General features: G+C 41.0%; 1 protein-coding gene and 1 long non-coding RNA gene across 12 annotated transcripts in view; one reads left to right on the top strand and one right to left on the bottom strand.

The window, feature by feature from the left end:
• The window catches only part of PKIB (cAMP-dependent protein kinase inhibitor beta), a 120,907-nt gene that overhangs the window by 35,700 nt on the left and 70,040 nt on the right, over positions 1 to 15,167 (top strand). For 3 of the 11 annotated variants that reach the window (XM_055535036.1, XM_055535037.1, XM_055535030.1), the window contains exon 1: positions 13,311 to 13,505. The exons of 4 other annotated variants lie outside the window; for them this stretch is intronic. Coding sequence is in view for 1 of the 7 variants with exons in the window: in XM_055535040.1 (XP_055391015.1) it covers positions 14,773 to 14,822 (50 nt within the window). In the remaining 6 variants the exon portion in view is untranslated. Of the gene's footprint in view, positions 1 to 13,310; positions 13,506 to 14,625; positions 14,823 to 15,167 lie in introns of those variants that run through there. 4 more of the 11 variants (XM_055535028.1, XM_055535040.1, XM_055535038.1 and 1 more) reach the window with 4 other exon arrangements.
• LOC129619727 (uncharacterized) lies at positions 5,172 to 6,584 on the bottom strand. Its single transcript, XR_008698060.1, has 4 exons — positions 6,468 to 6,584; positions 5,780 to 5,856; positions 5,487 to 5,631; positions 5,172 to 5,408 (listed from the first exon to the last, which is right to left on the bottom strand). It is a non-coding gene; the product is annotated as an uncharacterized LOC129619727 (long non-coding RNA).

The following is a 15,167-nucleotide window of genomic DNA, read 5'->3' as shown; positions in this document are numbered from 1 at the left end:
AATGATTTCTTAGAGTTAGCTCATCAGGAAATTGCTGGTATCTTGCCTTCAGAATGGGTGGTTAAAGTCTGGCTTTAATCCATCTTTTCTTCCCTTATGATTGTTCTCTCCCTGCCCAGGCAAACATAGTTATCACTTCCTTCCACTGGATAAAATACCCTATCCCATTTATCCCATTAGGTAGTGGAATGTGGCCAGGTAAATCAGTTTTCACTGGTAACCAGAAGTCATCTGTTCCATTTAGTTGTCTGCTTACCTTTTCCTGATGCTTGTCTTGTTAACAGCTGGCTAGGTAATGAATATGACGTGTCTGTTTCAGCAAGGTTTGGGTGTGCCAAGATTGTACAAGAGACAAAAAACTGACTCACTAATAGGGGATTTTAGTTCCAACTCAAGTCTGTAATTTTCTTAACAGAAATTAAGGCCCAGTCTCAGGTATTCTTCATATGAAGGTTGTCTTGCAGTTATATCATTTATCCTACGTAGAGTTTGGATAAGTAATTCATCATTTCATTTTTACTTTAAACTTTTAAACTAATATAACTCCTAAGATTGAAAGGCTTGCAAATATTTTAAAGTTTTACTCATTTCAAATCTGGTTTTGTTTTTACAAGATATTTTATACATTTATAAGATACATAAAACCAGTCTTCTTGACTGCTTGCTGGCAATAATATCTAATTGCTAAAGCATTTTATAGAAGTTAAATGATACATTGAAAGTGAAAATTTATCATGTATAGAGTGTCAAATTTCATCTAATTATGTTCTTAATAAAATTAAGTTAATTTGATTATTTTACAAATAAATTCACTCTGTAAAATACTAATTTACAAACGCTTGAGAACACAAAACACTTGATTAATTTAATATTAGCATATAATCATACTTTGTAAATAGCACAGAGATTGTAGTCATAAAAAAGAAAAATCCATTGGTAGGGAAGGATAGTGCTAGTGTTTACCATTATTGTAAAAGACAGCCCTAAAAGGTCAAGGATATAATTCTTGAAAAGATGATGTCATTGTCCAAAAGCTGCACGTGAACTGATTTTTAGTATTTGTCTCAAATATTGTATCTTTCAATCACTGGAAGATATCATGAATATTTTAGCTATCAGTTCAGTCAGTTCAGTCGCTCAGTCGTGTCCAACTCTTTGCGACCCCATGAATTGCAGCACACCAGGCCTCCCTGTCTATCACCAACTCCCGGAGTTCACTCAAACTCATGTCCATTGAGTCAGTGATTCCATCCAGCCATCTCATCCTCTGTCGTCCCCTTCTCCTCCTGCCCCCAATCCCTCCCAGCATCAGAGTCTCTTCCAATGAGTCAACTCTTCACATGAGGTGGCCAAAGTACTGGAGTTTCAGCTTTAGCATCATTCCTTCCAAAGAACACCCAGGGCTGATCTCCTTCAGAATGGACTGGTTGGAGCTCCTTGCAGTCCAAGGGACTCTCAAGAGTCTTCTCCAACAGCACAGTTCAAAAGCATCAATTCTTTGGTGCTCAGCTTTCTTCACAGTCCAACTCTCACATCCATACGTGACCACTGGAAAAACAGCCTTGACTAGATGGACCCTTGTTGGCAAAGTAATGTCTCTGCTTTTGAATATGCTATCTAGGTTGGTCATAACTTTCCTTCCAAGGAGTAAGTGTCTTTTAATTTCATGGCTGCAATCACCATCTGGAATGATTTTGGAGCCCAGAAAAATGAAGTCTGACACTGTTTCCACTGCTTCCCCATCTATTTCCCCATCTGTTTTCCCATCTATTTTAGCTGTAGTTATTATTAAAATTGTCAGTGTATGACTGTTCCATATGTGGGCATGGCCACTTCAGGGTAATTAAAAGGACAATGTCCCTCAAGGGACATTATATCCACGTCACCTAACTATCTGTGAAGGATCCTCTTTGGTTTAGTTAGGTTGGTGAAAGTGAAAGTATTAGTTGCATAGTTGTATCCAACTCTTTGCAGCCCCATGGACTGTAGTTCGTCAGGCTCCTCTGTCCATGGAATTCTCTAGGCAAGAATACTGGAGTGGGTAGCCATTCCCTTCTCCAGGGGATCTTCCTGACCCAGGGGTCAAACCCAGGTCTTCTGCACTGTGGGTAGATTCTTTGCCATCTGAGCCATCAGGGAAGCCCTGTTTGGTTGGTGTTTAGATGCTATTTGTATGTCATACAGAACATGGCTCAACTTTGTGAGCTGACTGCTAGGGGGCCACTTAAAACAAGCCCCTTCACTGAAAATGATATTAACCCATAGAGTCTGTTTTAGGTATTTAAATGAATGTGCTGTGCTGTGCTTAGGTGATCAGTTGTGTTTAACTCTTTGCAACCCCATGGACTGCAGCCCGTCAGGCTCCTCTGTCCATGGGGATTCTCTCAGCAAGAATACTGGAGTGGGTTGCCATGCCCTCCTCCAGGGGATCTTCCCAACCCAAGGATCAAACCCAGGTCTGCCTCATTGCAGGTGGATTCTTTACCATCTGAGCCACCAGGGAAGCCCATTTAAATATATATCATAGCTTAATCACATCACATCAAGTTGTAATATCAACAGCACTTTAAAATTTTTCTTTAGCTGTTTTGCTTGTGACAATTTATTATTATTATCCAGGCAGATAAACTTGAGATTTCAAAGTCTTTCTGACTAGTGGAAATTTGAATGACTTGGAAATATTGGTGGAAAGAGAACATTGGAAGTCAAATCTCCATTCTGTACCTGGACCATCCAGCTGCATGAGTCTTAGCAAGTCATTTGGAGATAACAGAACAGTGCAGTGGATTAAATCACTGGCTACCAGATTTTAGTCCCACTTGTGCCATTTGTTACCTGCTGAATTTCTTAATCTCTCTGTGTCAAGGTTAGGTTCTCATCTGCAAAATGGAACTGATAATAGTTCCTCTTTTATAGTGATTAAAAAGATTAAATCAATGGATATTTATAGAGCACTTAAAATAGTAGGCTACCCACTCCAGTATTCTTGGGCTTCCCTTGTGGCTCAGTTGGTAAAGAATCTGCCTGCAAAAAAAAATAAAAATTTAAAAATTTAAAAAAATTAAAAAAAAAAAAAGAATCTGCCTGCACTGTGGGAGACCAAGGTTGGATCCATGGGTTGGGAAGATCCGCTGGAGAAGGCAAAGGCTACCCACTCCAGTATTGTGGCCTGGAGAATACCATGGACTACATAGTTCATGAAGTTGCAAAGAGTTGGATATAACTGAGCAACTTTCACTTTAAAATAGTGTCTATATGACTGATTGTTTAATAAAACTTTACTGTGATTGGACTCCATTGGGTTTGATTTCTACAAGAGTGTTTCTAGTTTGAAGATTATATTAAGTTTCTGTTTCTTGCCTTTGTTTTCAATATACCTCATTAAGCTGATGCTGGTGAAAATATTGTTTCTAAGCAAATCAGTGGCTATACAGTCTAACAGCAGTGATTTTTTTTGTTGTTTGTTTTAAATTAAGGGGCATGTGCAAAACTAATTTTTTTAATATAGCCAAAATATCTATGTGTTTCATAACTGTATTGACTGAGACAATCTCTATAACTGGGTTTGAAACTTGTGTTGGTATTATGTAGACATTTTGTTTACCTTCTGAAAGGTTAATTTATTTCATTTTTTAATTTCCATTTTTTTCAATGAGCTATTGGATGGCAATCTGTTTGAAAAACTGAATTGGACTATTTCTTTTCACCTCTATAGTGTCAGTGAAAAAATTCCACTGTTTTTCAGGTTTTCTTGGTACAGGTTTGTACATGACTTCTACCTTTCTAAGCTTATCACACACCCATAACTCTGTTAAGCAGTTCTTAGTCTCTTTTAATTAAGCTTGAAACTTGTTAAAATTGAAATATTTTGTAGTTCTTAGAGCAGTGTAATGTCAGAATAAGAGTGGTGGTTAGAAGGACAAATTAGCTTGTTTTTTAAAGACAGGACATGGGTCAGTGGTGAAAGAGGCACTGAAATGGGAACTCGTTCTAGCCCATGGGAGACCGTCCAGCCATGCTAAGTGGCTTTATCTTCTGGAGAGAATGATGAGAACAACAGGAGGCTGTCCTGACAGGCAGGGAGCCGGAGTCCAGGTTGACCAACAAGATGCGGCAGATGGTGTCCCAGCAGGTGGGTGGGCTGCGGTGACACAGAGTCTGGAAGCAGGAGATATCCAGGCAGATAAACAGAGAGGTCTGATCACAGTATGGCCCCAGGGTTGGAGCTGGGCCTGGAGAACGAAATCGAGGCCCTGGGAAAACTGGCTAGACTAGTGCTGAGGCCCATTTGGAGGGAGGAGGGTACCAGCCAGGGCATTAGAGCAGAGACCTTTATGTGGGGCCACAGGTGAAAGGTCCGTCTAGTCAAGGCTATGGTTTTTCCAGTGGTCATGTATGGATGTGAGAGTTGGACTGTGAAGAAGGCTGAGCGCCGAAGAATTGATGCTTTTGAACTGTGGTGCTGGAGAAGACTCTTGAGAGTCCCTTGGGCTGCAAGGAGATCCAACCAGTCCATCCTAAAGGAGATCGGTCCTGGGTATTCATTGGAAGGACTGACGCTGAGGCTGAGACTCCAATACTTTGGCCACCTGAAGCGAAGAGTTGACTCATTGGAAAAGACTCTGATGCTGGGAGGGATTGGGGGCAGGAGGGGAAGGGGAAAACAGAGGATGAGATGGCTGGATGGCATCACCGACTCGATGCACATGATTTTGGGTGAACTCTGGGAGTTGGTGATGGACAGGGAGGCCTGGTGTGCTGCAGTTCATGGGGTCGCAAAGAGTCAGACAGGACTGAGCAACTGAAGTGAACAGGTGAAGAGGCCTTGTGACACTCTCAGTTTTGAGGGTTGTATGGCCTGAAGGGTTGCTAGAGTAGGGAATGGGGCCAGTCTTTTTAGATGCTGCCTTTGCTCGTCCTTAGTATAGATTCATGTGACTGTCTTCCGAAAAATGAAAAACACAAATGTGTTAATTACTCAATTGTGCTTTATTGCTAATGAATTAGAAGTCACCTTTGATTTAATTCGCTGTTGGGGTCCTTTAATGGACCGGAACCTGGTGGTCTGGAGTCCACGATAAGAAGGTGAAAGAGAGAGCTGGAGGGAGGGAGAGAGAGAGAGAAAGGAAGAAAGAAAGTAAGACACGGGGACCCAAGCTCTGATGGAGCAAAGCTATTTTATTAGCACAAATGCAGGCTTATATATCTTTATTAAGATGATTACTCAGCTATTACACAGGATGAAATTTTATCAATAGCCACAATATGGGTAGTCTAATACATACAAGGTCGCTGACACTGAAAAGAGTCACTGAAGGGAGTTACTGAAAGGAATCCAAGCAGATACCATTTCTCATGATCTCAGTCCTGAGAGCTGGGTGAAGTTCTACTCGTTCTCGGAATAGGAACTGATAAGGAACAGAGAATTTATGAGAAACAGCACGTAGGAATCCTCCTGTTAAATATTCCCTGACAGTTTGCCTTACCTGTTTTCATTCTTTCTTTCTTTTATAAGGCTTGCAGTAACTTTCAAATCAGAATGAATTCCTTGCGGTTGAAACTGCTCACATGGAGCTAAGTGCAGCATACAATATAGAGGGGTTGTTATTTCCTACTCTTCTTGGATTTATCCTAAGGAGGAAGTTTTCAGAGAAAAGAGTATAAAATGAGAGGATTAGCAAGCAAGCGGTTGTTTCTGGCCGAGCTTTGCTTGAAATGGAGGAGGAAAGGGCATGGAAGCTGCTGAAATTAATTTCCTTATAATGACATGGAGTGTTACCTGGCCTTTTCCCTGGGAGTCATTTCAGACCTTCTTACGTTACTTGGGAATGCTCTGCATCAAACGGACACCTCCACCTCCAAGGAATCAGGGAGAACAATTTAATTTTGATCCTTGACCTGCGTCTTAGCTTTTAACAGCTTTCTGCTTTTGATCTAGATTTTACGCCTACTGACATATTTGTGATTAAAGGAAAAAATCCTCAGATAAAACACGATCCAAGCATTCCTGTTCCTTATGTTTTCAGTTAAATCTTAGGCTGATGTTCAGTTAAATCTTAGGCTGATGTCCAGTTTAAAAAAGTATTCACTTGGTTATTATGAAATTCCAAAGCTTCATCACTGTTTCTCCAAGTAGTGTTTTCAATTGAAGAAAATCCATGATTCTATAACTTTCTTTGTGATATTGAGTATTGTCTAGAGAAACTAAGCATTTATTTATCAAATAATTTATGTAATTAAGGTCAGGATAAACTTGGTTGTTATGAAACCTGGCTTAAAATTCTGACTTTCTCAGTGTCTTTGGGGGAAGTTACTTATAACAGGGTTTTAGTTACATATCTTAATTTCTACCATATTCATAGAAACACTGTATTTCTGGTACACCCTTGGGAATCACAATGGATAACAAGGTTCCCTTTTTTAATGGAATTTTTTAAGTGGAAATCATTTTAATATGTCTCACTTACATGCCTTCATAATTTGAACATAATTATATTAGAGTTCCTCCAGATAAACAGAACCAGTATGACTTATTGCAAGAGATTGGCTTGAATATTTGTGGAGGCTGCCTGAAATCTTAAGGCAGGAAGGGCAGGCTGGAAAACTCTAGGGCAGAAGCTAATGGCCAAGTGGTGTTGCTTCTTCCTCAGGGAAAATAGTTCTGTTCTTAAGACCTCTCCAGTGATTGGATCAGGCTTTCCTCACAGCTCAGTCAAAAAATCTGCCTGCAATGCAGGAGACTCAGGTTCAATTCCTGGGTTGGGAAGATCCCCTGGAAAAGGAAATGGCAACCCACTCCAGTATTCTTGCCAAGAGAATCCCATGGACAGAGGAGCCTGGCAGGGTACAATCTGTGCCTGGGGTCTCAAGAGTCTGACAAGACTCAACCAACACCAACCTATGATTGAATCAGGCCTATCCAGATTATTGAGAATGATATCCTTTACTTAAATTGATTGATTGTAAATGTTAATCACATCTACAAAATTCCTTCCCAGACGCTTACTCCTTGGAAAGAAAGTTATGACCAACCTAGATAGCATATTCAAAAGCAGAGACATTACTTTGCCAACAAAGGTCCGTCTAGTCAAGGCTATGTTTTTCCAGTGGTCATGTATGGATGTGAGAGTTGAACTGTGAAGAAGGCTGAGCGCTGAAGAATTGATGCTTTTGAACTGTGGTGTTGGAGAAGACTCTTGAGAGTCCCTTGGACTGCAAGGAGATCCAACCAGTCCATTCTGAAGGAGATCAGCCCTGGGTGTTCTTTGGAAGGAATGATGCTAAAGCTGAAACTCCAGTACTTTGGCCACCTGAAGCGAAGAGTTGACTCATTGGAAGAGACTCTGATGCTGGGAGGGATTGGGGGCAGGAGGAGAAGGGGACGACAGAGGATGAGATGGCTGGATGGCATCACTGACTCGATGGATGTGAGTCTGGGTGAACTCTGGGAGTTGGTGATGGACAGGGAGGCCTGGTGTGCTGCGATTCATGGGGTTGCAGAGTCAGACACGACTGAGTGACTGAACTGAACTGAACACCTCATTCAGTGTTTGACTGAGTAACGGGATCACAGACTAAACTGATCATCGCAGTCCACTCCTTGTCAACTTGACATGCAGACATATTTCCTTAAATCATACTTAATATCAAAATAAATAACAACAACAAAGTCATACTTATGCCTAACATGATTAGAGCTATACTGTGTATAACTGAAAGTGTGCTAACCCTTTCCCCAGGAGAGGGGCAAGGTCCCTGGGGGTTCACTCTTCTTATAGACCATAACTTAAATACCGTGATATAAAGTTACCTATTATTAATATATCTTATATTAGAAGACAAGCACTTGAGAGGGAAGAAAGCAACAAATATTTGAGACACACAGACAAACATAAATAACAGAAAAATGAACAAGAGGAGTAACTTAACAGTCCTTATTTCTGAAACTGGTCACATGGTCTTGGCTGGTGTGTATAACTCCTTTCTTCCACTACTCAATCCATATATTCCATTATTTCCTTTGCCCTCAAGCAGGTACCTCAGCCCCTTCTGGTTCTTTGCCTGGAAAGGTGACCCAAACCTTCATTCCTAAAGAGTCTGAGCCACTGATTATTGTTTTATGGTTTTTTCATTGGCTTGTGAATTGAATTGTGGTTTTCTTGACCTTAATCACAGAACTTGATAGTAAACAGATGCCCTGAGGGATCTTCTGTATTACAGACATATTCTTTCTTACTCTGTTGTGTAGCACAGCCCAACTGCCCCTTAATAATCAGGATCAATCACACCAGCCAATATAGAAACTCCCTTCTTTGCCTGTTGATTCAGAGACCTGAGGAGCCCAAGGTGACCCGTGGCAGTTTTTACTCAGTTCAGTGGAATCATTGCTGTGTCTCCAGGTGAAAGAACTCTTCTCTTTGAAACTAAGACCTCTTGACCAGCAAAACAACAGATTACAGGGATGGGAAGCAAGGTTTTGCTAGCAGATTACTAGGGATAATAGAAATGAGAGGGACTCCACTCAGTATTATCCTGAGTGGAGTCCCTCTCATTTCTACCCCTTGATTCCTAGACCCATGAATCCTGGCTAGGGGAGACAGTATCACACCAGTGGATGCTGATTTATAGTATTTATAACCTCTTCCTGGAGCCTTGGCACCTACTGCCACCTTGCTAGCACTGTAACTGAATCTTCAAAGGCCATTCCACTGTTCTGTCATGCTTTCTGCTTCAGGATGATGGATAAAATTGTAATACCAGTGAATGAGCATTGCCAGACTTCATTTGCTGTGAAGTGTGATCAGAAACAAAAATGCCATGTAGAATACCATGATGGTGGATAAGGCATTCTGTACATCCACACGTGGTAGTTTTGGCAGAAGGATTGCTTGCAGGGAAAGCAGTTCTATATCCAGAGTGTCTGTTGCAGTAGGAAGAAAGCACCCCCTCATCCATGATGGAAGAAGTCCAGTATAATAAACCTTCCACCAGATAGCTGGCTGATCATCCCAGGGATTGATGCCATGTTGGGAACTCAGTGTTATATTTGCTACTGAAAGCTTAGGCACTCAGCAGTAGCTATAGCCAGGGTAGTCTTGGTGAGTTCAATTCCATGTTGCTGAGCACATGTATAATTTTTCCCTCTGCCCTAATGGTCACTGTTCATGAACCCTTTGGGCAGTGACAGTAAATGGCTGGGAAAAGAGACACAGATCCACGGAATAATAGGTCCTCTTGGCTGTTTAATTATTAAAATCCTCATCTGCTGAGATCACCCTTTGGTGAACATTCACATGGGACACATCTTTGCCTATTCAGAGGGGTCTGTTGATACACCTTTTCCCCAGATTTCCTTCTACCGATTTTCTGATCATTGTCTTTCCAAATTGCTGACTATTCAAACTGTTGGCCACAGCCTATGAACCAGTATAGTTTTATACCTCTGGCCGTTTCTTCTTCCAAACAGTATGAACATCTAGCAGCACTGTCCAAAGTTCTGTTCTCTAAGAAGACTTCCTTTCAACCATGGTTCTTCAGAAATGTATTAGAAAGGAGCTGTGGTGCAACAGGTGGTCACTTTTGATGCCCACGTATCATATGAACCAGTTGTAAGCCAAGCCCAGGTTTTCTCTTCCTCAGTCAACAAGTTTTAGGGAACTCCCCATGAGGCAATAGATACAGACCAGTAAAGCATAGACGATGTAGCAGGAGTAGGGGCCATAGACATTTGGACCACTTCTTTGTGTAATTTACTCATGTCTTCATGGCCTGCTTGAGCCCAGTCTCATGTGTACCTCTTCCAGTTGGTATCGACATGCTGCTACGCACTCCCAGCCTTACAGCTTGGTGGATCAGACAGAAACCAGTTCATGTAGTTCCTGAAGGGTGGCTCTGATCTCATGTAAGTTGCTGGACCATGATTAAACATTCATTTTCTACAAAGGCCCAGTAGCAAGCCAAAATCTGTTTCTCAAAGAGAGAGTAGATACCTGCAGAGGAAGACAGGGCTTTGTTCCAAAAGCCTCAGGGTTTGCATTATGAGTCACCTGTCAGGGCCTGCCAGATCTCCAAGCAGCGTCTCTGCCTGCTGCTGGTGCTCATAAAAGAAGGCTGGGAGAAAGATCAACAATGTGATTGTTTGGGAGTACAGCAAGTGCTCAAGGGGAGTTAGTCTCCCCTTCACTCAGTGGATTCAAGAACCCCTAGGAACTGAAAACTGATGGAGAGGTTGTAACTGTTTTGATGATTCATGATAGACCTCTGTTCGTTAGTCCTAGAAATGTTGTCCTTACACAGATCAAGTGGAATTTATTAGCTTACCATCTGTTGATTTTCTGGGGACACCAGGATCAAGCAGCCAACACTATAGTGTGTCTGCAGGACTGTTTGATTCCTGCTTTGGCTCTGTCGCTGGGGCAGTCACATCTGTCTTTGGTGATTCAGTGCTGCCGCTTGGCCCTGCCACCCACTTTTCCCCATTGTATTTAGGGATCCCAGCTCAGTGACAGCGGTTCCCACTGTAACTTCTGACCTGTAGAAAAGAGTGACCTCAGAGTTTTCCACGGATGCTGGGGCTCCTCTCACAAATATATTTCTCACAGTCATAGTTAAAGGCATGTCCTTTGGCCTCCAGGGGTAGGTAAGCAGGTTTTACATGATAAAGCTATTTGACATTTATTCAACAGTATACCAAGGCATTCAGTTCTGGTCTTTTGACTTCATGTAATGTTGGCCCATGTTTCAACCAACCAAACAAAATGCTAGACCCCTTTCTAGCCCCTTGAGCTAAAACACTGAATCCAGAATCTCTGTTTAGTGAGACTATATCAATGAATTCATTCTTACTCAACTTTGTATTCCTTCCACAATTATCCAACACCCTTAATATCCATTCTTTTATGCACATGTTCCCCAGATTTCTCTGTGGGGAATAAGTTGGAAAAACCATGCATTTCTTTTGGTGTATAACACACTTCCATAGTGGTCACACTGTGTACCTCACCCTTTGAGGCCCGCTGGAACATGAGTCTACTTATCAATCTAGAAGCAGAGAGCTGCAGGGATAAGTCCTGAGGAGAATTAGCAGTGTCTTGCAAGGCAGATGCCTCAGGAGAGACTATTACAGGTTCATCAATCAAAGCAGGGGTTAACCTCACACAGACTAGAGGGTAGCTTCTGTTGGAGAATGAGTCAGTAGAATTTAGGAGTCTGAAATCCTCTGCTTCATTGGGATTTCCCAGATGTATCTATTTCAGTTTTCAGGATTCTATTCCTTGCCAATCAGTGCCCTCACTTTAATAAAGATGATCTGCAAGGTTGGGAATTCAATTTGTGCTGTAATTCAGCAATTTATAGCTTGAGATTCTGGGCTTGAAATCTCCACCTTACAGCTAGGGGAGATAAGGGGTTCCTTCTGGGCAGAGGTACATGCAAATTTTAAGCCTTAACTACATCCTTTTCTTCCCCCTTTCTACAGCACAGTTGGGAGCAACTAACCAAGCGAGAGTTCATGTGATTTTAGTTTATGTGATTTTGGAAGCTGGTTAGGCAAGTTCAAAAGTCAGGTTGGCAGGTTGGAAACTGGCAGGAACTGAAGTTGTAATCTACAGATAGAATTTCCTCTTCCCCAGGAAAACCACTGTTCTGTCCTTTCCACTGATTGGGTCAGACCCATCCAAATTAATTGAGGATAATCTCCTTCACTTAAATCAGTTGATTATAGATGTTCCTCTACAACACCACCTAGATTAGTGTTTGCTTGAATAACTGAGTACTTTAACCAAGCTGGCCCATAAAACTGACCATTCCAATAGTCGAATTTTATTCTTTTTTTTGCAGAGGGGTGCGGGGGGTGGGGCTGTACCAGGTTTTAGTTGCAACATGCAGGATCTTTAGTTGCAAATGCAGGATCTAGTTCCCTGGCTAGGGATCGAACCTGAGTCCCCTGCACAGGGAGCTCAGACTCTTAACCACTGGACCACCAGGGAAGTCCCAGTCCAGTTTTTTTATTGATGACTCATAGTCATCACACATACAGGCAGATGTAAAAAATGTGTAGGTAGAGGAGAGGGCTAATTACCCAAGCACAGGCTCTAGAACTTCTTATCCTGAAAAAGTTCTAGATAGTAGTTTGTTCTTTAGTCATTTATCTACCCTCCAAAATAGAATGAAGTATTGTAGCTACAACAATATGCTCTTTAGTAGCATGATGTGATTCTTTTTTTTTTTTTTTGCAAAAAGAGCTGTAGTGGCTTTTTCTCAACAGATTTTCTCACCCTCCAGAAAATCATTTTATTTGTGGTCTGTGGCTCTTATTGTCTTTGAATTAGCACACTGTTAAAACATCCATAATAGAGGGAATAATAAGCCTTGATCTTTGGGACCTGACCAGTAGTCTTTTCTATTGTGTTCATTTATTGTTGCCTATTGAGGGACTGATTTGGCTAATAGGTTTGGAATTTAGTTTTGTTTAGCTAAGAGTTCTAGAATTTGAGAATTCCAGAAAGCTAGTCCCTGGAGAGCTGAGCATTCTTAATATGTTGTTTAAAATATACTTTTTAAAAAATGTTAGGTTCACAGGTAACTAAAATGCTATCTCTGCTGAGGGAAAGGAGTGAATTCCTGAGTGAATATTTTTTTGTTACTCAGAAAACAGTGACAGGGCTTCCTGGGTTGATTGTTCCAGGTGAGTACAGCCTTCGGCAAAGCTCGTTGTTTACTTGGAACAATGGTGTGTATTGGGCCATCTTCTCTGACGTATGCTCTAGTGGCCAAAGGGCAAGATATTAATTACTTTGACTAGATTTCAGGTGCAGGCTGTGACTGTGAGAGAGATTTTTGTGAGAAACCTCTAGGGCAGTTAGGGCTTCCCTGGTGGCTCAGACAATAGGGAGTCTTACCTGCAATGCAGGAGACCCAGGTTTGACCCCTGGATCAAGAAGATCCCCTGGAGAAGGAAATGGCAACCCACTCAGTATTCTTGCCTGGAAAATTCCATAGACAGAGGAGCCTGGCAGGCTACAGTCCACCAGGTCACAAAGAGTTGGAAACGACTGAGTGACTAAGATGTTCACTTTTTTTCCTGTAAGGGAATTTATCCGGTGCTTTATATTCAAACCAGGAGTGGTGGGGAGAATGGAGGAGGAGGAATCTGATTCCAGAATATGTACTTTTTCCTTTGTGTTAAACTCCCTGCATTCTATTTAATACAACTTGAAAGGATTATTTGAAGGAAGGAAAAATGAATTGGGGTGGGAGTGTCTTCCTGACAATGCTTAGTAACTCCCTCCCTCTCCCCTGTCTTCATTGATCATAAGCAAAGCGTCACCTCTGAGTTTAGATCAGATAGTCTTAGTGCTTGAGGCCAAGCAAGTTCCATCTGTCTCCTCTCCCAGCCTTTCCCAAGCTCTCATCATGATGTTCTACTCCAGCAGTGTGGTGTAATGTAAAGAAGTTGAGCTTTGGAGTCAGTCAGACCAGGGTTTGGATTCTTACTAGCTTAAGAGGTTAGTAACATTTTCTAAACCATGGTTTCTTCCTAAAATGCATATGATTCAGAGCTTTATGTTGAAATAAGATCATGTGCATGAAAAGTGTGTGGTACAGGGTAGGCACTTAATGATGTATTTTCCTTGCTGTCTCCCCTTCCTGTGACTTTATGAACATAAAAATATGTATGAAAATAGTGCTTCGGGTGGAGATGAGAGCTGTCATTCCTTCTATTTCCTCTAATACTTCAACTGTGGCTTCATAAGTTACATTCTAAGGACAAACCCATGCTAGTTACCATTTACCTCTAGAATGTTCTTTGTATTAATAGGCATTTATTAAAAGTCTTTGTTTAATGTTTTGAACCAAGGCTAAGGAGAACCATGAATACCAACTGACATCATTGAATGATTGTAGATTTTTTGGATATAACTCACATTTTGATATTCTATCTTCAGACTCTAAAGTCAGATGTCAGCTTACATTTTTTTCTGTGTATTAACTTACTCAACCCTTTGGAATACATTACACTATCTATTTATTTCATTTTAATATCAAACCCTCTCATGATATTAGTATTAGGAAGAATAATTTTTATATCTTCTTAATACTTTGGATTTATTTGTATCATGTATAAGAAAAATATGGCTTGGGTTGTTTCACCTTTTAAATTATAAATATTTTATATAAGAGAATATTGTGTTGTAATATTATTGTAATAGGATATCATCTAATGTAATATCTAGTGTAATAGATAGGATACCATCAAGCTTTAAACACTCTTAAAGAATAATAACAATAGCACAAATCTCATTTTTATTTTAGGCAGGCTAAGACTTTAAGCATAAATAATTGGAAAGAATCAGTTTATAGTGAAATAAATTAAAAGTATGTTTACTTAAATAGATTTTAAATACAGTATACTTAAATTTGAGAAAAATAAATTTGCCCAATGTTTGTATACTTACTTCTGTAGCATCAAGAAAAACTTTTTCAGCCAAACTTATCAGTGCTGAGATGTGTTTCTGTGTGTGTCAGCTGGCTGGTTCTCATTCCTCTGACCCTGACATCATAGTGCAGCAGGAACCACAGAGTTCCGCATTTACACATCCAGCCAGCCAGCAGAAACCCAGCTGGGAGGGGTGAAGGGGCAAAGAGGTTGAAGGAGAGATTGGGACTCAGGGAATCGAGGGGATGGGAGACAAGGGCATTCCTAACTTGTAGGTGTGGTACTGAGGGTATAGAGGCAGACCTGGCATGGAGTAAAAGTAAATCATTGTATCCATGACGACAAGGTCAACAGTGATCCTCATGTTTGCTCCGCGGCACACTTGGTATGTTTGCCACGTACAGCTCCATCTGGTTCACCTCCATAGAGAGGCTATCTCTCCATCTAATTTAGCTCGTCCTTGAGTTCTAATTATTTGCTAACAACCTATTTTCCCCTTCAGAACCCTCATCAAAACTGTAAGTTAAAGGGTTTGATTATCCACGGGTTCTATAATCCCCTTTGGTTTTAGCATCTTGTCTTTCCTGTGTACCGCGTTACCCTCTACTAGCTTCTAGTTGCTCAGTACATAGCCATTAGATGAATGACCATCAAAAGACTTTCAACTAATTGCTCTTGGCTTTACCCTTTATTCAGAACTTGAGTCAGAAAGAGACAAATACCATATGAT

Source organism: Bubalus kerabau, chromosome 9 (genome assembly GCF_029407905.1).
Source record: "Bubalus kerabau isolate K-KA32 ecotype Philippines breed swamp buffalo chromosome 9, PCC_UOA_SB_1v2, whole genome shotgun sequence".
In the NCBI taxonomy this organism is placed as follows: domain Eukaryota; kingdom Metazoa; phylum Chordata; class Mammalia; order Artiodactyla; family Bovidae; genus Bubalus; species Bubalus kerabau.
Note: the sequence above shows the minus strand (reverse complement) of the source record. Positions and strands in the feature narration are given on the sequence as shown.